The sequence below is a fragment of the Phodopus roborovskii genome, unplaced genomic scaffold (genome assembly GCF_943737965.1).
Source record: "Phodopus roborovskii unplaced genomic scaffold, PHOROB, whole genome shotgun sequence".
Lineage (NCBI taxonomy): Eukaryota > Metazoa > Chordata > Mammalia > Rodentia > Cricetidae > Phodopus > Phodopus roborovskii.
In genome coordinates, this window is record NW_026126517.1 from 46,845,659 (window position 1) to 46,873,026 (window position 27,368).

At 45.0% G+C, this 27,368-nt stretch overlaps 1 protein-coding gene across 1 annotated transcript in view; it reads right to left on the bottom strand.

The window, feature by feature from the left end:
• Positions 1-7,197: 7,197 nt before the first annotated feature.
• Lipc (lipase C, hepatic type) overlaps positions 7,198-27,368 on the bottom strand; it is a 131,335-nt gene continuing 111,164 nt past the window's right edge. Inside the window, 6 exon segments of the mRNA XM_051197914.1 lie at positions 7,198-7,423; positions 11,358-11,576; positions 13,011-13,128; positions 21,195-21,437; positions 24,142-24,375; positions 26,255-26,372. Coding sequence (XP_051053871.1) covers positions 7,270-7,423; positions 11,358-11,576; positions 13,011-13,128; positions 21,195-21,437; positions 24,142-24,375; positions 26,255-26,372 — 1,086 coding nt within the window. The 3' untranslated portion in view covers positions 7,198-7,269.

Below are 27,368 nucleotides of genomic sequence, written 5' to 3' on the forward strand. Positions count from 1 at the left end.
CTCTGAATCCAGCTGGCCCTGTGGCTAGCACCTGTAATCCCAGCACTGGGGAGGCTGAAGTCAGAGAGATTGCTGTGAGTTTGAGCTCTAGCCAACCTACATAGTGATCTCCAGATCAGCCTGCACTGCTGTATAAGACTCTGTGTCAAAAAAGCAAACCCAACCACAAGAAAAAGATTCAAAAATCACTTGTGTGGGACTAGAACAGCAACATCAATGCTGCAAGATAAATAATCCCAGTGTATATGTTTGGTTTATGATAAGAGTGAGATCATAGCTCTGTATTGAAAAGCAAGTTCGCTTTAACACACATTGGCTTCGAAAATAAAAAGTTTGGCACTCTATCCTCATACCAAATACAAAAATAAATTTCAGATGGATTAATGCCTGTAGGAGATGAAATAAAAAATCTCAAAAGAAAATTTTGTAATTCAGTGGAAATAGAAGTTTTAACCAAGCCAGTAAGCTGTATAATACACATTTTCTGGAGTTTAAAAAAAAAGTCAACTACTATTTAGCAAATAATATAATTAAAACCAATAGTGCAGGGCCTGGAGAAATGGCTTGGCTGTTAAAGAGCACTTGCATTCTGACAGAGGGCTGGGGTTTGGCTCTCAGAACTCACACAGGGGTTTTTACACACACACACACACACACACACACACACACACACACACACACACATTGAGGAAGGGAACGAGGCAGACAGAGAAAGAGAGAGAGAGACATAAAGTAAAGTAGGAGTACATTTGGGAAAATATTTACAAGGAAGCTAAACAATAAGGATTAGTGTATTTCATAAAATGTGTAGTTCTTGCAAACAAGAAGACGGGTTTTATGGAAGATCAGAATTGAATAAGTAACTCACACTAATAAATTCAGGAAGTTTCTCAAACTCAGCAGTAAGTGAGGAAATGCACCAGCAAGGCCCTTGTTCATACTTACTAGATTGTAAAAGTTCACATGAACCACATGCTTAGTTTTGCTTTGGAAGGAGGTAGTGAGCAGGAGTGAGTTCTGAGACATGGCTGGTGCGGCTGCCAGGTGTCGAGGTACTTGGAAAAGTGGTATGGTAACAGCTATCCATGTGTGTAAAGAGGTCATCGGACCTCCTAGCTAGAGTTATAAACAGTTCTGAGCTTCTGGTCATGGATGCTAGACCCTAACTCTGGAAGAGCAGTAAATACCTCCCCTCCCCTCCCCTCCGTCCCCTCCCCTCCCCTTCTCTCCCCTCCCCTCTCCTTCCCTCCCCTCTCTCCCCTCCCCTTATCTCCCCTCCCCTCTCCTCCCCTCCCCTCCCTTTTCTCAGTCCCCCTTTTCCTAAAACAGTCTTGCTCCACATCTCAGGCTGACCTCATATTTACAGTGATCCTCCTGCCTCAGCCTCTCAAATGCTGGGATTACAGGTGTGTGCCCCCATACTTGGCAATGACCATGTTCCCTGTAAGAAGGTGCACATATACTAGTGGGTACATAAGACTTTAGACACATCTCAGAGCTTACACTTCCCATTGTTGACGTAAGGAGCAGGGCAGCAGCCCACGGAAAGAAAGAATATAAAGGAAACTGTACTGGCGTCTCCAAACAAGTGTTTGTTTGAAAATATTCTATTTACATGCAAATAAAAATTAGAAAAGGATCCATACGTCTTGACTTGTGGAAAAACTAAAGATAGTTCATCAGTTTAAAGAGAAAAAGCAAGTGACAGAGATGTGTGTACTAGGCTTCAAGCTTGGGGAGGGGCCAGAGCCTTGGCTCCCGTGAATGTCTGCTGCCTTTGAAGGGTCAAAGGCAGCAGGCTGTTCTCCTGCTTGGGTGAGGGATAGGTGGCAGCAAGAGGTGAGGTGGCTAATTTCTTTATATATGCCTTTGCCATATTTCACAAGTTTTCCTTGTACTGTTGTAAAACACTTAAAAAGGAGAAATTTCAAAGACCCACACAAGTCTGGGCTAGATTAGTGTTGTCCCAAATCTGATGAGATGAGCTCCCTGGACAGAACTCCAGGGTATGAGTTGGTAGAGCGCTTGCCTGCATGCATGAAGCCCTGGGTTCTATTCCTAGAACTGAATAAACTGTGATTCCTAGCACACACCTGTGATCCCAGCGAATGGGAAGAGGCAGAAGGATCAGGGGTTCAAGGTTATCCTTGGCAACATAACAAGTTTCAAGATAGCCTAAGCTCTATGAACAAAACAGACAGCAGTGGGAAGGAATGCGGTATGCCGAGGGCTGTCAATCATGAGCAGACCATTGGGATTCCAGATGAAGTCTGTGCTGTGGGAAAAGGTTGTCTAGCAGATGGTGACTTTAGGCGTTGACTTCCCATAGTCTTCCCTTGGTCTGCGTGTTCATGCCTGGTCCTGCTTCTGTGGAAGAAGGAGTATGGTGCCAGACACCCTGCTCTACTACCCCACAGATAAGCAAGACCAACAAAGCTTTTGAGCCATTCACAGCCAACCTGCCTCAAGTGCACAGCAACTGTGGGATGCACTGTTGCCCTGTCTCTCCTCATAGACCTCAGAGCCCAGTACCCTCAGGGCATCCTCCATCTTTTTCTTATGAGGAGAAAGCACAGGCAAGCTTTTGTCAGAATGGTAATAGGCCAGTGTAGTCTCCTGAGTGGGCTCGTAAATCAGTGCAGTCTCTGGAGAGCAGCACGTGTAATCACTGCTTGAGCCAGTGTGTCGCATGTGCAATGAGCAGATGTGGCTGTGTTATTCATTCCCCGCTCTAATGTACTTTTAAAACTGTGATGTTGATGGACTCACCTCCCCCAGGGAACATAATCCACCACCAACACAATTGGCACCCAAATTTGGACACACTGAGGAGTTTCAAATGCTTAGGTTAACCACTTGCCATGTTGGATTCCTGTGGCGTTCTCGGCCCAAAATGTTATGACGTATGTGTCATTTCAAAATTTTCTTGCTAAAGATGAAATAATTGCTAATTATATCGCCCGTGAAATTTACATAAATGTCAGAAGACATGGTGCTTGTAGTAGAAACGTGTTTGTTTAATTCTGCTCTTTACTTCCTTTTTTTTAAAAACCCATCATGTAAAATGTGGTATTTATACACCAAGTGCACAGAGTGTCTATGCGTGGTTTGTTGAAGGGCTGTCACCATGAGCATCTGCATCACCACAACCCTGGGGCATTGTGTTATCCTTCCTCCTTGCTGGAGGGGCTATAGTCTTGCAGTCACAGCAGCGGTTTGCTGGTTTTCCTGGGAGTGTATCTAGTTCTGACAATGTGTGGTGGTTGAATAAGAATGGTCCTCATAGACTCATATTTGAAAGCTTAGGAGTGGCATTAGGAGGCATGACCTTGTTGGAGGAAGTGTGTCACCAGAAGGTGATCTTTGAGGTTTCAAGCGCCCAAGCCAAGCCCTCTTCCTGTTGCTTGTGGAGATATAAAACTCTCAGCTACCTCTCTGGTACCATGTCTGTCTGCATGCATCCATGCTTCCTCTCATGACTACAACAGACCTCTGAACTATAAGCCAGATCCAATGAAATGTTTTCTTTTGTAAGAGTTGCTGTGATTGCCTTTAATCCCAGCACTGGGGAGACAGGGGCAGACGGATCTCTGTGAGTTTGAGGCCAGCCTGGTCTACAGAGCTAATTTTCAGGACAGGCTCCAAAGTAATACAGAAAAGCCCTGTCTCAAAAAGCAAAACAAAACAAGAGTTGCTGTGATCATAGTGTCTCTTCACAGCTATAGAAACCTTAACTAAGATGCAGTTCAGTTCAGTTCCATGTTTATGTCATACCAAACACATTTACAGTATTTCTGTGCAAAACCTAGGAACGTTTCCCTCAGTGCTGAGTTCCAATTACTTTGTTGCCTTCCTGGGTCAGCCTGGCCACATTCTTTGTCGGGGCTGGGGGTGTGGACATGGGACTTTGGTTCATCTTCACCATTTCATGGTACTCTCATGGTAAAGGAAGGCTTCGTATCTGGACATACTTGGGCTATTTCCTATTGTGATGGTTGCAAAAGCTATGTGTGTGTGTGTGTGTGTGTGTGTGTGTGTGTGTAAGAGAGAGAGTTTATACAGAGCTGGGGCTCAAATAGGCCTTCATGCATGCTTGGTAAGCACTCTACACACAGTAACATCTCCAGCCTTGATATGAATTCTCCTGTACATGCATGCCTCTTAGATTTGGTGTGCACAGACCCTTAGACTATATAACAGAGTGTTTTCTAAAAAGGGATGTTTTAACTTTGTTTCAAAAAGTTAGTGACCAAATATGTGGCTCAGTGTGAACTGATATTATTGTGAGCCTTATCATTTCAGACACACTGCAAAAATACTGCTTATTTTAATATGCCTAGCTAGATCACAAACTTTATCTAAGGGTAAGATGAGGACTGGGAAGATGGCTCAGTGGGTAAATGCTTGCCTTGCAAGCATGAAAACCTGAGTTCAGGTCCCGAGCACCCCTGTAAAAGCTGAGTGATCAGGAGAGTGCACCCACATATACACATGTGCCCATACGTGAATGAATGAATGAATGAAGGGATAAAATACTTTGCAGGGTCACATGGCTTTGTAGGGAGCCGTCCCTGCATTCTCCATTACAAGATGGCACCTGCATCCGGCTGGCGTTGAGAGTAAACAAGTCAATGTGCAGGTGCAGGGTGATTTTCCCTCCCTTGGCCTCTGCCTCTCCTGTGGCGTCATACGGGCCGATGGGCTGCAGCCAATCAGGAGGTGACATGTCTGAGGCGAAGGTTGTAAACCTATATAAGGGTTGGATTTTGGATGTTTGGGGTCTCCGTTCTGTAAGCTTATGCTCTCCCTCTCAAGATGCATTAAAGCTTTACTGCAGAAGGATCCTGAGTGTGCCGTGTCGTTCTTGCTGGCGAGACGGTAGCGCGGGACATGGCTTCATCTGGATACACACACCATTTGCTCTTCTCTTCCCCCCTGCCCCATCCCCTGCAGTTTTACAGGTCTTTGAAAGGGAAGCAAAAGTAAATCATTAAGATAATTTAAAATTGAGTCAGAAACAGGCATCATTTTGGAATTCTTTTCTTCCTTTCTCCCTTTCTTTCTTTTTTTGTCTTGAGCTCTGGTCTGGAAAACAGGTGAGCTATGAGCCATGTGATGCTAAGACTGTACATCCCAGGCTCCCTGTCTAATGCACACTGCATACTCCTCCTCTCTGAAAATTATTTTAGACACTAATTCAGCCGATAATCTTGCCTAGTGCCCACTCCCATCATGGGCTTTGTGATAGAATTTGCTGCTTAAAACACAATCCATTTGTCAGACAGTTTGAGAGTTTATGTGTGACAGACTCTGTTCTGGCTTCTATGGCAAATGGTCAGAGCTTAAACGTTCATCTCGTAATTCTTGAAACCAGCTCTGAGACCAAGCTGCCTGCATATCTGTGGTTTGGCAAGTGACAGCTGCATGTTCTCAAATAGTGGGGAGCTGAGAGCTCTATCCCCTTCTAGGGCACTAACCCTACCCAGGAGGGCCGAGTTCTCATCACTAGTTACTTTCTGAATATCACAGCAAAAAAGAAAATGCGGGTTTGGTTGCTTTTGGAGAAGGATGCTGAGACCAGTTACCTTTCAGGTTCAGTTTTATTAGGGTAAAGTGTCTGGTGTCTGCGGAGGCCACGATCAGACCCTGAAAGGAGAGCACTAGGAGGGATATCTGGTCAGCAGAGTTAGGGGGCACTCTAGGTGTCATGAGAAAGATCATCAGGAGAGAAAGCTTAAAGGAAAAGTGATAGGTACCAAACCCTTTATTCCAATGTTTAAAAAATATTTATTTTTAATTTTGTGTATGCATGTCTGCGCTTATATATATGTGCACAGAGTACAGAGCCCATAGAGGCCGGGAGAAGGCATCAGAGTTACAAGTTATAATTACAAGTGGTTGTGATCTGCCCAACATGAGAGCCGGGAACGTAACTCAAGTCCTCTGCAGTATGGGCTCTTAACCAGAATCTGCCAGATTCCTTTAATAACATTTCCCCAGTGGCTGGAGAGCCTGCCCATAATTCAGAGGCATCAGAATCATTCACTCATTCAGAGCAGCAAAGGCAAGAAAGGCCCTTGCTACATGCACAGGAGTTAGAGAGTTGAGGGAAAGAGAGAGAAAGGCAGCCAGGGTGGGGTGGGGGTTTAGGGGGGGTGGAAGGTGGGGGTGTTGCCTGTGAACAACAACAAACCTCAACCTCCATCACCACATCGCTACCTTAAGGTTTAGGATATGAGCTTTGGGGACACAATGTTCAATCCATGGGAAAGTCCTTGAGACAGTTCCAGTTTTCCATTCACATTTGTTATATTAGTGAAAGAAAAGAATTGCTTTCATCAGTTATTTAAAAATTAAAATATCCACCATCCAGCTTTCACTGTTCTTGCAAGTAGGGTAGTAGATTTCTTCTGCGTTTGGCTCAGTGAGATGGCTGTGTGATGTGTATGGTGTAACTCTTCTGTGATGTAGATTTTTCTCTTAGGGAGCTGTACTGTCTTGCCAGGTGTACTGCTAACGTAAGTAAGGGTTAATTAGGATTTCATTCCATCAAATGTTAATAGTGTACTAAAGAAGTCTTTTTCTGCATAATTTTAAAAAAAAATGGCCAGGAAAAAATAGCAAGGAAATATGGGGAAATTGACTTAAGTGTTAAAGACATTGTCAATTAGAATAACAAGTCTAAAATGGCATGTGTATTTGAACTTATTTGCGTAGATTAACATCTAATTAGAGACAAATTTGGGAAATTTTAGTGTACTAATATTTGAAGATAGATGTATACATTCTGTTTTCTTTTTTGAGACAGGGTTTCTCTGTGGCTTTGGAGGCTATCCTGGAACTAGCTCTTGTAGGCCAGGCTGGTCTTGTGGTCTTGAACTCTGCCTCCCAGTTGCTGGGATCAAAGGCATGTGCCACCACTACCCTACCCAGCTGGCTTTTTTTACATCTCTTTTAAGCCATTTTCCATTTATTTCCTCCCCCCCCCCTCTCTCTGTGTGTCTAAGCATATGAGGTCAGAGGACAATTTACTGGAGTCTATTCCCTATTCCCACTTTCTGCCATGTGGGTCCCAGGAACAGAACTCAGGTCATCAGGCTTGGTGGCAAGTACCTTTACCTGCTGAGCCATCCCACTGTCCCCCTATAATATACCTTTAAAGCTCCATTTATAGCAGCCAAGCACACCCTCTTTCACATATAAGCTTTATTTAAATTTATGCATGATTCTTTGTGTAATTTTGGCTTCCAAATAAAGCAACCATTGTGGCTAAAGAATAGGTTTATTTATTTTTGCATGTGTCTCTTTGACTCATCTGCTCTTTCGCTTCAGCCTTTTTGAGTTCACTTCACATTTCACAAAGACTTTCTCCTGGGTGGGGTGAAGCTGTAGATCATCCATATTTTCAGGGCAAAATGTCATTCTGGATAGAAAAACAAAAACAAAAAACAGTGTGATGTTTCAGGTGGGGTGTGTTGAAGTGTTTAACATTTTATCAAATATTAATCCAATCGTATAATGTATGTGATATGATTTTTTTTACGCTAGATTCTTAGGTTTGAATATATTTTTATTACTTCAGAGAAAAATAAAACTCAAGTTGGTGAAAGCAGTCCTCAGGGGCTTCTACACTGAAACCTGAGGGTCTGCTTCCTTTGTTTTTACTAGTAACAGCTCTTAGAAAACTTGAGGGTGAGGGTTGTTTGTCTCATTACATTTCCCCTTTTCCAGGACACAAGAGAACCATAGCTCCTCAACTTCCTGATCAGGCTCAGTACCCCAGCATTTTTTGCTAATTCAGCCCTGCAGCCTTCCTACCTATTGGTGCTGTCACTAACCCCTTAGGGTGTGTCTTTAGGAAACCAAACATCCAGTAGCTTAGCCATTATTTTGCCCCAAAGGTGCTGTTTTATACTAACTTTAAATCTATCTATCCTATCCTTCCTATCTATCTATCTATCTATCTATCTATCTATCTATCTATCCATCATCTATCTATCCTTCTATCTATTCACCTACTTATCTATCTATCTGTACACTCACCATTTATCCATTCACCTATCTTTCTGTCTATTCATCTTCCTCTCTATCTATCCATCTACTTATTATCCATCCAGCAATTTGTCTACCCATCCACCCATCTATCTATCTATCCATCTGTCTATCTATTTATATGTCTGTCTATCATCACAGAGAATTCTAGTTTATGGGTTTTTTTTTTCTTTTGATTTTACCTAAGGCAGAATCTTTATTAAACCAGTAAGAAAATGATGCAATTTATTTATTTTTTAAAAAATATTTACTTATTTATTATGTATACATTGTTCCTCCTGCATGTGTCCCTGAAGGCCAGAAGAGGTCACCAGATCTCATTACAGATGGTTGTGAGCCATCATGTGGGTGCTGGGAATTGAACTTAGGATCTCTAGAAGAGTAGCCAGTGTTCCTAACCTCTGAGCCATCTCTTCAGCCCACGAAAATTATGCAATTTAATAATCCTTTTTTTAATATCAGGATCTCATGTAGCTCAGGCTGGTTTCAAACTCACTGTATGCCAAGGATGACCTTGAACTCTTGGTCCTCCTGTAGCTGCCTCCTGATTCCTGGAATCACAAGCATGTGATACCACACCAGGTTTTTTGTGGCACTATGGAGGTCAAACTCAGGGCTTCATGCATACAAGGCAAGTGCTTAACCCACAGAGCAACATCCCCAACCCCATTCTTTTTGAGAATACTGCTCTCTATAATTTACATCTCTATTACTCCTATTTTTCTGTTCTTTCTCTTCATCTCACTACACAACCTCACTGTGATAGTTGTTTTGTTTTGTCAAGTTGACACAAACCTAGACATATCTGGGAAGAGGAATTCTTAATGGAGAAAATGCCTCCATCCAGTTTGATCTGTAGGCAAGTATGTGGGCCATTTTCATGATGGCTGATTGGTATGTGAGGACACAATTCACTTGAGGTGGTACCACCTCTGAGCAGTTGGTTGTGAATTGTACAGAAGCAGGGTGAGTAAGCCAGTAAGCAACATTCCTCTGTGGCTTCTGTTTCAGTTCCTGCCTCTAGATTTCTCCCTTGAGTTCCTGCCTTGACTTGCCTAGAAATGGACTGCTCCCTGAAGTGTAAGATGAAGCACACCCTTTCCTCCACCAGTGGCTTTTGATCATGGTCTTTGTCACAGTAGTAGAGACCTATCTGAGAGACCACTCCCCGGCAGGCATGAGATGAATAACTTAACCTACTTTTCTTTTTATTCCTTGTATTTAAAAGAGTGTTTGAGAGTATAGGATTGTGTTTGTATCTTGATTCTGGCCTTTGATTTGCCAAAGGTAGTAAACATTGGTCCCATGAGACAGACAGTATGATTTCCATTTGTTACTTCAGACCCCAGTCTTAAAGGGGTGGAGTTATTGTCTGAGGATATATAGATGGCAGGCTATGAAGTAGGACTGGAGAGTCAGACATGATGTTTAGTCCACTGCCTGTCTCCTAGGAGTGCCTTTGGCCCCCTCAAAGCCTGCTGCAGTGCAGTACAGGTATCTACAACCTGTCTCCACCTTGCTAGCACTGAGATTACAAATTCATGCCACTATGCCCAATTTTTCTTCTGTGGGTCCTTGGGCTTTACAGCAAGTATGTCATTGACTAGCCTGGCTCCTGAGCCTCTTCCATCCCTTTTAACCATGTACATCCTACAAACCAGAGGAAGGGACTGATGAACCTGTATATTAATACCCTGTGTTGCAATTCTGCTAAATTGGGCCAGAGAAAGTCAGATTAATGGAGCCAAGACTAATGGAGGGAGGCACCACTTAAAACAGCATGCCATCCAGAAAAGGGCAATGAAGTCTACGTGACCTAAGCAAGGCAGATCTAGGCTCAGACTCTTGTTCATTAAGAAACTTCTGTGAACCCTAGGCTCCTGATTCACATTCTAGGTTACCTCTAACATGTCATGTGAGATTAACATTAAGATCACTCTGTCCCATGTCCTCTGTATGTTGGGCGGTCACTAAACATTTTCCCTCTTCTCTTTCCTTTCTCAGTACCATGAGGTGTGCATCAGTGTAGACAGCAGTGTGGTGTTTTATACCACCTTGAAGGGCAAGGCACACTGACTGCCACAGTGAACAGAAGCAGTTATCTCTAGCTAAGAGAATGTTGTGAGGGGCAGTGCTCAGAAGGACTGCTGACCTAAAGGGCCTTCAAAGTCTTGCAAGAATTGCTAAGGGTATGAGAAGAGAAGCAGTTTAATTTCCCCAGACTGATCCTGGGAAGGTAATTTGATAGCTGTGGATTATGCTTTTGGCAACTGCCATGATTTTGCATTCCAGGGAGATAAAATCTCAGAGAGCAGTTGCATAAGGGGCTGAGGCATAAATCTGCCATGGGCAGGATCCAGGCAGTGAACACTGAGGTTGAGAGGCATGGGGTGAGCAGCCTACTGTTTGCCCTCTCTGCTAAGTCCAAAAGGGAACTGGATTTCCCATAAGGAAGGTGGGTGACAAGAGGTGGATTTCTTGAATGCAGATGGCAGAGCTAGGAAAGGGCCTTCAGAAGCACAGAAGTGTCCTGCCACAGAGAATACAAAGCTTCAGGAAAGCATGGTTGTTATGGCAAAGTGGGCAGAGCATCCCTCTGTCCTTTAAGTCTGTAAGCAGTACTGGACCATACTTCTTTTCTTTTTTTCCTATTCCCATCCCCACCCCTTCTTGTCCCAAGGCAATTTGGGGGCCAGGAGAGATGACATACCCCCTCTTGGCAGAGGGGGGAATCCTATTGTTCTTAACAAGTTTCCTCAGGGTCTTCTAGGTCTTTTAAAAGACTGGCTCAGAAGCTCTGCATGTGGGTCCATGCCCGGTGACTCTTTGGAAGACTGGGGTGGAGGGGGTGGGGAGAGCAGAGAGACAGAGACAGATGTACAGAGAAAGTGACACAGAGAGACACGGAAACAGAAAAAAGAGAAACAAACCATACACACAGAGAAAAAGACATACACACTAAGCCAGGGACAGTGAGAGAGAGGTGGGGAGGGTTTTGAGCTTGCAGTCTCCCAGGACTTTCTCTGGCTTGGTAACGAAGCAGCTCTCAGTAGTACTTCCCCAGTGACCACATGCATTCCAGGCTTTGTGATGCTCAGCCTCCAGAGGAGTAGCTGATACAGATGGGAAGAAGCTGGCCAAGGCCTCAAAGACCTTTGTGTTCATCTTTGTCTTCTACCTTGGGCTGGGTGAACAAGGGAGGTCCCCACGTCTTCCCCGTCACCGGGGCATCATGGTACCCACTTCCTGTGACTGATGGGAAGCTGCTTGGAACCTGTAAGCACAGCATGAGATGTTAGAGTTACCTTTGCTGTGTCTCTCCAGCTTTGACACAGATGGTCTTCAGAGCGAGACCCGAATAGTGAGGTGTCACACCCCATGGCATGAGGATCTGCATCGTGTTCCAGACATTGGCCCACACCGCACTGTTTTCCCACTTGAACTTGATCATGATCAACTCGCCAACATCTTTGTCCAGTGTGATAAGGATGGAATAGGTTTTATTGCTGGTAATTCCTTCACCCCTGAAAATATACAAAGGAAACAGTTTAGCTGGAGGAGCCGAGTGACACTGAGGCACACGCAGGATACTTAAGTGACTAGGGTATTTTTGTTGCATTTCCAAAATCAGTGTTCAACGGACAATATTGACGATAGGTATGGCAGGTTAAAAAGGGTTTCCCTGACAATAAAATCAGGGAACCATACTGTTTTCATATTAATCATATAAAAAAGGACCTGAGATATTTTGCTGTCATGAACAGAGTTAACATCTTTTGGCTTGGTGGAGTTGGGCGATGAATCTGGATGGTCTCTGTGGTTGACACACAGACAACACTCTCTCAGAATAAAAATAGCTTTCTCAGTACAAACAGAACCTTCTATTAAAGCAACACAGCTTAACTGGACTGAAAAAAAAATCAGGTAAGGAAGGATTCATTGACTCACATCACAGCAAGATTGAAGCATTACTGTAGAGCATTGTTACTGCTTTGGCTTACTGGTCTCCAAGACCACATTCTCCCCATCACTGATGGAGAGAGGCCAGCTCTGTGCCCTTTCTGTGATCCAGAACAACCCCTCAGGAGAAGCTATTGACAATACAAGGGTAACACCATCTATGTGAAACAACTGAATGGAGAGAATGGAGAGTTCCCTAGTATGGCTCAGCTCAGCTCCTTCTGCCATGTGTTGTAAAGATGGTGGGCCTGGGTATCTACCCAGCCAGTGGGCTATGAGCATTCACCCTAAGGGCAAACCCCTCAGCATCCCCTCCCAGCAGAGTACTGCAATGGTGAGTATTTGGTGAATGTCTGAATCAGTGTCATGATCTGAGACCAAACACTTTAGGAAGCTAAGAGCTGTCCCTGAAAGGAATGTTCAGCTCATGTCACTCCCCAAGGGACTCAATGGAGAGTTGAAATGTCAGAAAAGGTCATGGTCATTTTCTGGCTGGGAAAGCTGGGGAGCCTCTGAGTGAGGCATTGTGAGGCTGCTGGTGTGAGCAAGTATGTCATGGGGGAGAGAGGGTTGGGCTGGCTCTCCCTGCTGAATGAGCTCGCACACCTGTGACAAAGAATGATCCCAGTTTTGTTTCCAGGCTTGTTTGCCTGAACTCACTGGAAAGGTGTTTGGGAGTCTCTGTGAGGACCCCTGCCCCACCCTGCATCTTCTCCCCGTCCCGGTCTTGCCTGTGTTGCACACCTGAGTGGAGCCACTTCTGATTCTCTCTGCTCACAGGGCACGGCTCCGTCACTTTCACAGACGGTGCTTAGAGACCCTTTCCTGAGCTGGGTGAGCCTGAGATACGATGTGGGAGACAGGGGTGGCTAGGTGTGCCTCTGACTGGCATGCTTGGGGCAGCCACAGTAGGAAGTACCCACTGAAAAGTGGAGTCTGTCCGGAGCCTGTGAGAGAAACTGTGTCATCACTGCAGATGGGGCCACACTGGTACTTACAGTGTGATGGGAATTTTCTTCATTTCTCCTTTTGTTCCCAGCAGTGACATAGTAAAAGTGGGCTCTACTGGCTTCTCAATTTGATTGATGAACTGGATCTTGAACTGGTAGTGATAAACTAGAGGTGAGGAGTGATAGGCCGGGAGGAAATGGGGATGAGAAGAAGAAAAAAAAAATTTAGTAGGACTTTTTTTTTTTCTGTGCCAAGGATGACTTTGAATTTCTTTTTTATAAATTGTATTTATTTATTTGTTTATATTTTACATATGAGTGCTCTGCACATATACCTGCATGCCAGAAACAAAGCAACAGATGCTACTATAGATGGTTGTGAGCCACCATGTGGGTGCTGGGAATTGAACTCAGGACCTTTGGGAGAACAGTCAGTGTTCTTAACCTTTGAGCCATCTCTCCAGCCCTAACCTTGAACTTCTTATTCTTCTGTGTCACCTCACTTAGCCAGGACCACAGACATGCTCTACCATATCTGGTTTGTTCAGTGCTGTACATGCTAGACAAACTCTCTACCCTACCAACCAAGTACATGTTTTAAATGAAGCAGAAGCTTGTGTAGCTCAGGCTGGACTCAGACGCAGAATCTTCCTGCCTTAGCCTCCACAGCACTGGGATTATAGGCATACCTTCCCTTGCCCAACTATTTATATAAGAATTACAAATTTGAACTCTACTTGTTTAAAATTTAAAAATGCAGAGGAGAAAGTTTAAATGGATAGGTGCCAAAATGTTACCAATGTTTGTTTTTCTATGTATCCTGAATATGACATGGGACTCATACTGTATTTATAATTGTAATGATGGCATCTGGGAATGTAGTTTTGTAGGAGACCTAGCATGTGGGAGGCCTTGGGATTTGTCCCTAGCACCGAAAAGCAAAGGAGATAGTGTTGTCTGTCAAAAGCGTGGAACTGCTGGGCATTGGTGGTCCACACCTTTTATCCCAGTACTCGGGAGGCAGAGGCAGGTGGATCTCTCTGTGACTTTGAAACCAGTCTGGTCTACAGAGGGAGTTTCAGGACAGGCTCCAAAGCAACACAGAGAAACCCTGTCTCAAAACACAAAAACAAACAAACAAACAAATAAACAAAAAGAGTGGAACTGGGGACTGGGAAGGTGGCTCAGTCGGTGATGAGCTTGCCTCATGCGTGTTAGCACCTGAGTTAAATCCCCACATAAAAAGCCAAGTGGATTACTTACTTGTAATACCAGCTGTTGGGAGACTGGAGCTTGCTAGCCCGCTGGCCTGACGACTTGGTAAAGTTCTAGGACAACAGGAGACCTTGTCTCAAAAAGGTGTTTGGCCCCTGAGGACTGACACCCACAGTTGTCCTCTGACCTCGGGACTCAGGGTCATTGCCCACTGTTGTTCTCCTGGCCCTAGTGACCACATATCCATGTTCTAGGCAGTTCCTGGCATCAAGCCTCTGCAGGTCACATGAGCCCACTTTCCTGTGGTTCTGGATCTTGCAGACTATGGCAGCAGCCATCCAGAATGCTCTTGTGCAGGCTTCTGGGGGGAAGGCTTCTCTCTTGTCTACCTTAACATAGTCAGACCCTGTACTTATCCATGCTCAGATCCTCTGGCTGGACACCCTGACAACATTACAACAAGCTGTGGGTGAAAAACAAGACAAGAGCTAGCAGGCCAACACCAAGTCCCGAACACTTGGGTGACAGCTGTGAAAGGAAGGACCCCGGCTTCTCATCCCAGAAGCTTCTGGGGTGGTCTTACACTATTTGGCAATTGCCAGGGAAACCCTGTAATGAGTGGGAGGTGCTATAAATTGAACCAAGGCAGAAAGAAAAGGACCTAGGACATGGGCTACAGGCACTTGGGTAGGAGCCCTGGGATGTGGACAAAAGCAAGACGCAGGGAACTGGCTTCTCATGCTGCTCCAAGAAGGAGGTGGATGGGTGTTCTCCTAAGCACTTTGAGAATAGACAGTGCTACGGATTTTCAATTCAGTCTTCCGTTATAGGAGATACTTGGTGTTGGCTGCATGTTCGGTCCCATGGTATTGGAGATGAGTGAATAGGACTGTGGATGTTTCACCAGGTGCTTTGGAGATATTATCTCATTTAACGCTCACAACAATTGATACTATTATCATTTCATTTTACAAAGGAATGTGCAGCACACAGAGGTTCCGTGTCTTTCTGAGGATCACACAGCAAGTAGTGTTGCAGAGATGTAAACTGAACTTTTAAATATTTATCCCCTGGGACAAATAGCTCCCATAGCTCCTGTATACCCACCCACCCCCTCAAATTTGAAATGTAAAAAGAGATTTAAATTGAAAAGAGTTAAAATAATTATTTAACTATAATAATAAATAATAATAATAAATCAGGGACACACATGGTGGTACATGCCTTTAATCCTAGCACTTGGGAGGCAGAGGCAGGAGGATTTCTGTGAGGTCAGCCTGGTCTACATAGCAAAGTTCAGGACAGCCAGGACTACAGGAGAGACTATTTCTCAAAAAATTTAAATAAATAAGTACATAAATAGAAACCAGGAACATCTTAAGTAGCCAATACTGGTAAAATGATGACTTGTTTCTGAGATGGGATTTTGTTATGTTAGCCAGGCCAGTTTTGGATTCTTGGACTCAAGTGACCATCCTGCCTCAGCTCAGAGTAGCTGGAAAGATAGGTACCAGCTGCTGTGCCCAGCTAGTAGTTACAGTCTTGGTAACTGCCATGTCCTGAAGCACAGAGGCTGAGCTTCTCTTGCAGTGACCTTAAATTTCTTCACATGGCACCTACAGTGCTGGCTTTATCTTCCTTATAACAGTATCTTCTGAGGGAAGAAACTGAGGCTTGTAGGAAGTGAAGTGCATTGCTCACCTTCTTGTGACTAATGGCTGAAGTTGAATAGTTGACTCTGAGATCATGTGCCCAGACATGTGTTTTACTCTTAGATGCCATTAAAAGCTATGTTTTTTTCAAGAGCTGGAAAGATGGCTGGAGATGTGGCTTGGTAGTTAAGAGCATGCACCACTCTTGCAGAGGACCTGTTTGATGCTCAGCACTTGCAACTGCCTGTAACTCCAGGGGACCCTGCACCCTCTTCTGATCTCCATGGGCCCCTGTACTCACATGTACATACCCCCATTCCCACACACAATTTAAAAATAAAACAAAGATTTTAAAGATTTTTTTAAGTAATTTCACTTGATGAAAGAAATGAAAAGAGAAAGAATGAAAAGAAAAACAAAAGTTGAAACCACAGTGCATGACATTGTCTATGGCATATAAGAACAAACTCTATAAACAGGATGCTGGAAGTCCACGTATCCCCAGATATTGCCAGAACTTGTAACTACTTCCCTTCAGGGTCTCCCAAGGTCTATTCTTTCTTCTTCTGATGTCATGTTCAGGTGTTGTCCCAGTCCTTGCCAACTTCCTATCACCCACCTCTACAGGGAGTTTCACTTGCTTTCCTCCACAGACCCAGGTCAGAAAGTGGGGTCCTGTTTCTCAGCTGAACCCTACACTGATGGATCCTGATGAATTTCACACACGGGCACCAGGGGTTAGAGACCTACATAGTGAAAAGTGGGACAGCACTCTAAAACAGGTGTCTAGTTGCAAAAAAAACCAAAAAAACAAACCCTTCTCATGCCACCTAATGTTGGTGTCCTGTGTCCTGCAAATGCTGCAAATGGTATGTGTCCTTTGAAATCAGTGGCAAATGCTTGACCCCAAAGTAGCCCAGGGCAAAGTGTTCGGCCCACCTGGTAACATCCATCATGGGCTGAACCTACAGCAGATGTCTCCTTCCTATCTCCTGAAGGTCCAGCCATGACTGGAGATGGGGTCTAGTTTCTTTCCCTAAATTGGATATTCGCTTTTTCTTTCCTCTTTCCCTAAGTGCTCTATAGGAAGAGACAGATCTCCACACCAAGGAGGCTGCAGTTTTGGGATTCTAGGGGCAGTGCTGGTAGACCTGATCATCAAGGCCCCTTGAGCTCACACAACCTATGACGGGGAGCTGCTTTGATGTCAGGAGGCAACTGCTTGTTCAGGAGGCAGGTGTGCAAACGTAGAAAGTCGGGTGTGGTGGTAGACAGCTATAATTCCAGAGCTTGAAAAGCTGGGGCAGAAGGACCACCACAAGTTTGACACCAGCTTGGGCTACATAGTGAGGTCCTAGCTTAAAAATTCAAAACAGTTAAATTAAAAGAATACAATAAAACGATAACAAAAGGCATGTGTGAGATGAGACTGAGTGAGCCATTCCCTGGGGAGCTCATAGCAAACCAGGCTGAGGGGGCCTCATCTCCTTCATGATGTTGGGACCACAAATATTCAGGGAGCATTCCCATAGACCCCGAGTCTGCATGGGACTCTGCAATGTCACTGCATGAATGAGGCCACCTTTTTGGAGAAATCTTGAAATAAAATGAATTTAATATGAAAAGGCCTTTTAGGTGTGGATATGGCTCAGCAGGGAGACAGTTCATCTAGCATGTATAAGACTCTGGGTTCCATCCCTAGTCAAAACCTGATGATTGGTTCTTATTTGAATGTGTCCAAACGTTTTTTATTTATATGCTCATAGAATTACAAAGATAAAGAGGCAAAGCATGACTGCTTTGCTTGCTTGCCTTATAATGTGTTTAATTGGGTTGCTAATAAATGATTTGGCCAAAAGAAAAATTACCCTGTGACTTCAAAGAGTCCAGATAAGCCTGTGTTCTGACACAGAAATGATTTCAGGTTTTGTAGATAAAAGGCCTGAAGGAGTCTGCTGACCTGGAATGAGATGAGGTGACTCCCCCAGAGCAGAAACCTGGGTGAGTCCACACCATGGAAAATCCTGGATTCTCACTCATCGTGAACTCCACTAGTGCTATTTGTTAATACAAACAAACCCCCAAAATTTTCTTCTCACAGTGGCCATGGTGAACAAAAGGTATAGAATTTGTGAAAAGAAAATGTTTTGTTTCCTGTCCTTTTCTTCTCTGTGAACAGTTGCTGGGCCTGGAGGTCTTATGACGCTCTCTGCAAACATCACAGAAGGCTTTTGCTCCCCTGTGTATGGATTTTATCATCCTGGGATGTAGGAATGAGTGCTTTCCTGAAATGCCAAGGGATGGTGCAGTCCTGATGCTGAGGCAGGGGGACAACCCAGAGAGCTGGGATTCATTAACCCAGAGCAGGGCAAGAGAAGGAAGAAGGGTCAAAGGACTTTGTAAGTATGTATATGTGAAGTATGTGTTTATTCTAACAGTCATATCTGGGTTCAACACTCAGGGCCTCATTGCCTGATGCCCAGATGCCTGGTTGCCTACCCCTTCTGTGGGGAGCTTTTTAGTGTGTTGTTGACTACCTAAAAATGGAGATATGGAAATACATATAAGAATGCTTGTGTGTCTATGTGTATGTGAATGCATTTGTGTATGGTGCATCTGAGTATACATGTATATGTATGTATGTCTTTGAGTGACTACATATATGTATTCACATGCATGTGTATACATGTATCTGAATGTATGTATGCATTGTATATATGTGCATATTCATATGTATATGTATGCACCTGTATATATATGTATGTATATGGTATGTTTATGTATATACTTCTGTATGCATGTGTATGAATGTCTCTCTGTATCTTGTGTACATGTGTATATTTGTGTGTACATGTATATTTGTGCACATGTATACATGTGTCTATATGTGTGCAAGTAAGTATATGCATGGCTACACTCATGTGTTTATGTATATATATGTGCATATGCATACATGTAAAATCTGTGTATTTAAGTAATGTGTGCAATTACTTATATAAATTATGCATGTAAAATATGTGAATAAGTTTATGCATCTGTATGTGTGTATGAATATACATATATGTGTGAGTATATATATAAACATGTATGTGTGTTAGTGTGTATGCTTGTGAATAAACATGTATACACATGTGTGTGCATGCATACATTCATGTGTGTGTGTGTGTGTGTGTGTGTGTACGCATGCAGAATATAGCTCTGGTTGGCCTGTTTTCAACTCCTTGTGTTGTGGGTCTTCATTGTACGGTGGTAATAATAGTTCTCATCTGGGAGGCAAAGCCCAGAGTTCAAATTCTCTTTGCCACCACACCCTGTTTGTAACTCAACTGCCCTGCCTTTGAGATGGAACACTCCTCACAGCACCTGAAGTGGTGGATGTCCTTGCCTTCTAGAAGGTGTTACTCCATGTTGCCTTCTCCTGCCTCTTCTCTGCAGGACTAGCCAGGCAGGTGAGGCCCAACAGAAAGACCCATTTTCAGTGGCTCATCAGCATACTTGTTGACACTTTGTGTCCTTACTTTGTGGCTAAAAGCCAACATTCCTTATGCTGATCTCAAGTTTCTCACTGTTTCTTCTGGAACTCTCTCAATGAAACTTCCCAAAAAATTAGCTGAGAAAAGCCAAAGACTGATCCCCCAAGCAGCAGTTTGTCTGCTCACCTAGAGGAGGTCTGGGGAGAGCAAGGTTAGTAGAACAATTTAGGACCGCCAGGTCACTCTGGGTCTGGGTCAGACCCTTTAGAGGCTATGAGGAGAGAAAGGAGTGAGGATCTGAAGCCAGGCTAGTGGTGGCTAGATACAGTGCTTACCACTCACAAATGCTGTGAGCTCTCTGATCGTGAAGGGTTTATAGGAAATCTGAATAAAACACATCCCACAACCTACAGCATTCTCCAGCCTGTCTCTGTGTCCTCTCCCTACTTGTTACTATGATAATAAACTCAGCATGATGCCAGCTGAGTATACACCCAGTTACCTCACCTGACTGCTCAGAGAGTGATACTAACCCAGCACTAGCTAAGCAGGACTTAATACAGACTCCTTCCTATCCTTTACAAACAGCCTCCCAACTGGAAAGACTTCCTCCTGGCTGAGTGAGGCCAGGAGTGGCTGAGAAATTGCCTGGACCCATTGGATAACCATTTCCCAATTCTCTTCTGCCAAAACTGCACTCAGCATCATCTACCCGAGTTCTGGTAGGGAGAGTTGTAGAGAAATGTATCTTTTGATGGAGCCAGGGGAATGTGGGCCATGACAGTGAAGCTACAATCAGGAGGTGATATTTATCTTGACATACCAGACCCTGACCAAAAATGTATAGCACATGTCCTAGAAAAAATATGAATAGTGGCTTCTCTGTACACCAGGGTTGGGCAAATGTGTTCTTTCTAAGGTTCTACATGTGGCTGGGAGCCACATCAGAGATGACCATGGCCATGGCCGTTTGAGAAGGGATAGTTATATGGTCTGTAATAAAGGCCTTGTACCAGCACCATCAACAAAATGTTCTGCAAGATTGGAATGTTTTATTTCTGTGTTGTCTGATTTAACAGCCATGTATTTATTTGAGCCCTTGAATGGAGGCTGGTATGAGGAGTGGCATTCTGTTGTGTTTTAGATCAGGGTTTAGAAAGTGGCTCAGGAGGTAAAAGCATTTGCCAACAAGCCCAGAGCCTGAATTCAATCCCTGAGACCCACATGGTGGAAAGAAAGGAATGACACTTGCAAATTGTTCTCTGATGTCCATAAGTACACCATGGCACCCCCTCGTATGTTATATAGCAAAGTAATCAAAAATATAAAAAGTGCTTAAATAGCCACATAGGGTTAGTGGATGGCTACCCTTCCTGGACAATGATTCACTGATGACAGAGTTGACCAGCTAAGTCTCACAGGGTGTCATCTACATCTTCCCCAGGGCAGTCTGATGTGGCACTGACATAATGATCCCATGGTGAGGGACATTAGCTTGGACCCATGAAATCTTGCTCATTGGGAGGAGTGAAGAGGAACTGAGAGACTAAGGACTCAGTCAGTCCCAAGCTTTATCCCTGTCTGGTTTCAGGTAATCCTGGTGAGTTTCCTCCACATCACAGGCAAGGATGTCCCCAGAGCAAGATAATTTATTGAAATAATGAGCACTTGTTGCCTGCTGGGCTGCAGGGGGCCCCTGGGATGGCTTCTGTCAGTGGGCAAGAGCACTGGTGGGTCACTGATGGGTGAGACAATGCAGAAAGACCGAATTCTCAGAGCAGCAATTGTTGATTGGGCCATACAACTCTGCGCATGCGCATGCATAGCATGCATACTGTTCTTGATACTGCATCTCAGAAGGAGCTCCCGAACCTCTCAGGTAGGACACTCACCTCTGAAGGGGGCCTGGGCTCGGGTGATGAGGAACAGCTTCTTGCTCTTGCCTGACCAATCCATGCGGATATCATAGCCCAGAGTGTTGCAACGGCCCTTCTTGCAGTTCAGACATAGGCCCTGGCTGAAACTGGCCATGTCGCTGCACTGGAAGCCTATGTTCTGCAGGTTACTGTGTCGCAAGGAATCAATGAAGAGGTGCACAGAGCGCTCATGGGCACATTTGATGGTCTGGGTTATGGCTGACACACGAGACAAAAAGACAATTAGTACTCTGAGCCCCAATGGTTTCAGTCCTAGGTATGTGTGTATGTGTGTGTGTGTGTGTGTATGTGTGTGTGTGTGTGTATTGTGTGTATTGTTGAGTTCTCCCACACAACAGGGGTGTGTTGCAACAGACAGCTAAAGAAAATAGTTCTCTCTAGGTCCCACACTGAGATCACCCTGCTGTGGTAGTATGGATTAGGAGGTGTTTTTATAAGCACCCGATATTACTAGGAAAAAGCAAGTGGTGGCTTGGGGGTACAACTGGATGGCTTATTGAGGAGAGAGACTCGCTGCCAAACCTGAAGAGCTGAATGTGGTCTCTGTAACTAACATAAAAGCCTTGTATGTTGCCTCGACACACATGCACACCCCCAACACACACAATAAATGAAATGTAATAAAAAATTGTGTGTGTGTGTGTGCATGCATGCGTGAGTGTGTGTGTTCATGTGTGCAAGCATGCATGTGTCACAATGCAAGTCAGAAGTCAGAAGACACCTTCCTGGAGTCAATGTTCTCCTTCCTCCTTTACACGGTTCTGGGAATCCAACTCAGATCATCAAGCTTTCATTGCATGGCAAAGGCACCAACCCACTGAGCCATCTTCCTGGTCCATCAACCCTTTTTTTTTTTTTTTTTTTTTTTTTTTTAAGACAGTCTCATGTTGCCCAGGCTGGCCTTGAACTCCTGCCTCTCGAGTGCTGATATTACTCCATGCCTGGTTTTATGCAGAGCAGGTGCTGGAATCCAGGTTTTTCTGCACTCTGCCTTTGAAGCTACATACCCATCCTCCCATCATGAAATTTGACCTTTCTAAAGAAAACTTTCCAATTTCTAATCTAATCTTTAGCAAATTATTCTACAGTGATGTTAGGGAACAACCAGAAGATACAGAAACCTGAGCCAGGTCAGGCACAGGTCATCTTGCCTGGAGCCACTTCCCTTTGTGTTTTAAAACTAAATGCAACATTGGTCATCTCGGTCACCATCAATTCCACTGCTGGTGTCTGTTAGGAGGGTGGTACTACTGCTTGCTGCCCACTCAACCACTCCCCATGGCTCTCCAGCAGTGCCTGGAGGCAGCTGTTGTAAAAAATTAAAAAATAGCCCCAAAGGCATTCATGGGACTCTGGGTACAGGGTGGGGTGGGGAGGGTGGAAAGCTGTTATCAAACTGCCTTCTGCACAGGTATGATTGGGGAATGCCCCAGAATGGGAGGCGCGCGCATGTGTGTGTGTGTGTGTGTGTGTGTGTGTGTGTGTGTGTGTGTGTGTGTGTGTGTGTGTGTGTGTGTGTAGGACTGGAGAGTTCCTCTTTATCCCCAGTTAGGCAAGCAGAGCGCATACAATTAGCTAAGTCCTTTTAAGTTTAACATGGAAGAGAAAATGGCAACGACTATCAAAAATGTGTTTACCAGGCAAGTGGTGACCTAACACTATCCTAGAGTCTGTGTTGAGCTGCGCAAGGGAAGTGCTACAGCTTTGAGAAAAGAGTGGGTGGATCAGCTGGGACCTGCTGCCAACTGGGGGAGTGGTGACTGACACTGGGGAGCTGTAAAGACAGATAAGGGGAAATTCCCAGAAGGCTCTGGGGTGTAGCAGGGAGCTGGGAGTGTAGCCAACAGGAGTAGGAGAGGCAGGGCGGTAGTGAAAGTCTTTCTGATACTGAGAGGTAAGGGTGGTGACAGACTCCGCAGGGGGTGCTCATCCTGGCTTTGGATGATAAGGGTGAGAGGCTAGTATACAGAATTGGGGTCTCCAGCTGTCACAGAGTGACCTGGCATGCTATAATCTGGGTGACATAACAATGAAAAGTCTGGAATGCTGGCAGTTTCCACGTGCCTGGAAGGTGTAGCTGATGATGGTGTGCTTGTTCTTTAATCTATTTTACCTCTGTGTGTTGTCATTGTGTGTCTCAATGGCTCTGTTGCTGAAAGCTGCAGGGGGGAGTCTGGGCATGGGGAAGAGTGAGGCCGCAGTCAGGAAGCCAAGACCTAGGCTGGGGAGATAGGTCAGCCAGCGAAGTGTTGCAATGCAAGCACAAGAACCTGAGTTCAATCCCCAGAACTCAGGCACAAGAGCCAAGTATGGTGGTGTGCTTATAATCGCCATGCTGGGGAGGCAGAGATGGGCAGATCCTTGGGGCTCAACACCCTAGCTGAATCAGTGAGAACCAAGCTAGTGAGGTACCTGGTCTCAAAAAACAAGATGGAGGTTGTCTTCTAGACTTAGTATTTACCCACACACAATTGTGCACACATGTAAAACACACACACACACACACACACATGTGCACGCACGCATGCATACACACACACACACAGTCTTATAACTTCCTGTGGCTCTGAAGAGTGGAAGCTTCCAAAGGTGGAAAGTTCCAGAAAGGAGAGGACAATAGGGAAGGCCATGACTCAGCCCCCACAAGAGCGAATGCCCCTGAAACCATTTCCTGTGTCCCTCTGGGCAGCGGTGGGAAGTGATGGTTCCAGATGGTGCCTCTCCACTTGGCCTCCAAGGCCTTCTGAACTGTCACAGGTAGCAGCTGCCTGGGGACAACCAGCCCCGCAAGAGGCCTTTGAGATCCTATGTGGGGATCTCCAGTCTTGCTAGGGTGTCCTGGAGGGCTCAGGAGAGTATAAGAAACAGTCTCGGGTTCTAGGTTATGACTTTCCATTCCTACCGTTTAAGCCATGCTCTGCAATGTGTTTGTAGAGCTCCAAGAAGTGGCAGCCAGGCTGGAAGGTGCCCCCATTGGGGTAGAAGTCATAGTGGGCAATGGGCTGTTTGATGCCCACACTCAGGCCCATGTGCTCCTGGGTAAAGGTATGAATGACATCCACAAAATTGGCATCATCTGGAGAAAGACGGTCATTGGGGGAAGTTCCCTCAAACATAGGGCCTGCAGGGTCCAGTCCTGATAAGAAAATGAAAGCCAGGGTACATTAGCTTGGGGAGGGCAGCAGAAGGCTCTCCTCCCAGCTCTGATTCATTGTACTTTTCTGAGCTAACAGGAAGAGGAAAACAAGGCTTGGTGCTTCTCTAGAACCGCTTATTCTAACGTTTTTGCTGTAAAGCCATAATAATTCACGGTGTTGAAAATCACTCAGGCCAGGCATTATTCTAAGGGGAAAGAGGTTTGCAGATCAGGAGGTAACAATCAGGTTATGAGTGAATGCTTGATTTATTTAAGCAAATCAATTTTAAGTGCCTCCCCTGGTAGTTTCTACAGCATCTGTTTGCATAAAAATGCAGCAGCCCACGGTGCTCATTATATGCAGTTCTGACTTCTTGAGCAAAGGAAGAATTTGTTTGCCTGTGTGTTGTCCTCCAAAAGGCTGGCTTTCTACACTCATGTCTTCTTATTGGAGGGTCCAGAACAACCTTAAGAAGGGGTGAAAATGTCAACATGTGGGGGCTGAGTAAGCCCCAGGCTCCAAAGGACAGATGTGCTTGCAGGAACGATAATGGCTCCTGGCTGACTGCTGGAGGAAAGTATGTGTGCACCTGCCTCCTCTGATTTGTCTGAAGGACACTTTGGTGGCAGGCCTTAGCCCCGGGTGCCGTTCTTGCTGCAGTCAAGGGAGGAATTGACAGGGAGCTGTTAGGTCACCAACTCTCCAGCCTTACCTGAAGCCTTGGTGTGGTCTGACAGCAAGATGACTACAGGGTAAGGAGCTCTCCTGCTGTCTCCTGTGTGGGTGGCCTGGTTATATGCTGGGATGTGACAATGCCAGCTGGAGTGGAGAGGCTGAGGGCTCAGACCTGATAATGTCTCACTTTGTGAATCCCCCCCCCCCATTGTGTGTGTGGTATGTGCATGTTTGCATGTGTGTGGGCACCTCTGCAGGTGGATGGGTGTGCAGGTGACACTTGAAGATTGACATCAGGAGTCATTTTTGATTGTTCTTTCACCATATTCAATGAGGCAGAGTCTGTCAATCAAACCTTGAGCTCACAGGGCTATACAGCTTGCCTTGGGACTCCTTCCCCTGTCTTTGCCCTTGGAGGCTGGAATCACAGGGGGGTATGCCACACCCATTTGGCGTTCATGCATACTCTGGGGATCCCAACAAATTCCGGTTCTCAAGTTTGCTTGCAACATTCCCAGCCACACTGTGGAATTCTGACCCTCTAGCAATGCTTCTAGCAAGGCATTGGAACAGGAGTGTCAGGCTAGAGATACAACTGGAGGCTGGCCTGGGTTACATGAGGCAGGTCTCAAAAACAAAAACACAAACAACAAAACCAGTAGAAGCTTGTTACAAAATGTAACTAGAATCCTCTTTAGGATGCATTTGGAACAGCTGCGAGAGCAGTTCACAGTAAGAAGGGTCATAGGAAACAGCTGTCCTTTGTGCTGCGGTCTCACAGGATAGCAGCAATTCTTAATAGAAGACATGTTGGGGAGTGTTTGGTGTCATCCCCCGACAGCATCAATGAGTACTGGGAAGCAGATGTGTGCTCCCTGTACCCAGTAGCCGAGGAGCTTGTGTGGGGTCATCCATGGGGTTACCTGTGTGTAGTGAGATATTCACCTTGTCCACACCAGTGGCATAGACCACGCCCATTGGGGGGTGGAGACAGGGCCAGATGTTACCTGGGGGAACTAAGTTTGAGGAGGGTGGCTCAGAAAGCTCTCTTACTTGAAGCACAGGAACAGAAGAGCATCCAGAGGCATCCTTGGGACCAGGAACCTGCTGGTGCTCATCTGTCTATGTTGTAAGTTATTTCTCCCTGAATAAACATCTATTCGGCCTATTTGTTTCTCCTTGATCTTTATTAAGCATCAATACCTGTGATTCTTCCAATCTTGTACTTTCCACTCATGGAGCTGCCCGCAAATCCTGAGACATGCGCTCCCAGGCTGTAGCCAATTAGGTGAACTTTGTTCGGAGAAAAATTCATAGATTCCTGTAAGACAGAGCAAGAGAGTTGAAGGAGGGGGTGGTGTGAGGCCAAGAGCCTTCCATAGGGTCAGCTTCTACAGGGCATCCATCCATGCTTGGTGAAACTTTATATTGGGAAACTGACTTGTCACCTCATTGACTGCCCTCTTGGGTTATGGGGGGTGGGGTTGCCTTTCTTTGGAATATCCTGGTGACTTCTGCCTCCTGCCTAGCTTCAGCTGGACATTGGTGCCCTATAGAACTGGGATCCCCTTGTCTTTACCTTTCAAGGCTGTAATTACAGGGGGGATGCCACACTTGTGTGGGATTGATGGCCTCTAAGTGTGTTTAGATTCCTTAGGATAAACGTATCCAAACTTTTGGCTTCTCTGAGCCAACGGGGTAAAGTATAGTTGTAGACCACACTGAGGCATCCAAACTGTGATCTGCAGGTTTCAAGAGCATATATACATTTATTTTGTGTGATATTGTGACCGGACATTGTCATTTACAAAGTTTATAATAGATAACTGTACATTTGAACTTTAAATATTGCTATAAAAATCTGATATAGTTTTCTTTTCCCAATGTTTTAAAAATATTATGACATTTTGGGTGTGTGTATATGAGTGTGTATGTGTCTGTGTGTGTGGTCTTGGGGATTGAACTCAGTTCCTCAGACATTGCAGCAAGGGTCTTAACCCTCAGAGCCAGCACACTGTTCTCTAACAATGTTTTATGATTTTGTAATGGACTGCAATCATAGCTATCTATATGTCCTAGTCTGCTTTTGGTTGCTGTGATAAAACACTGACTAAAAGCAAAGGGATTATTTTAGCCTGCAGATTACAGTCCACCATGAGGGGAAGTCAGGGCAGGGACTTGGGCACAGGAACTGTAGAGGAGCTCCACTTTCTCCCTTGCTCTCTATGCCTTGCTCAGCCTGCTTTCTTGTACAACTCTGGACCACTTACCCAGGGATGGCTCTGCCCACAGGGGTTAGGCCTTCCCACTGCGGTCA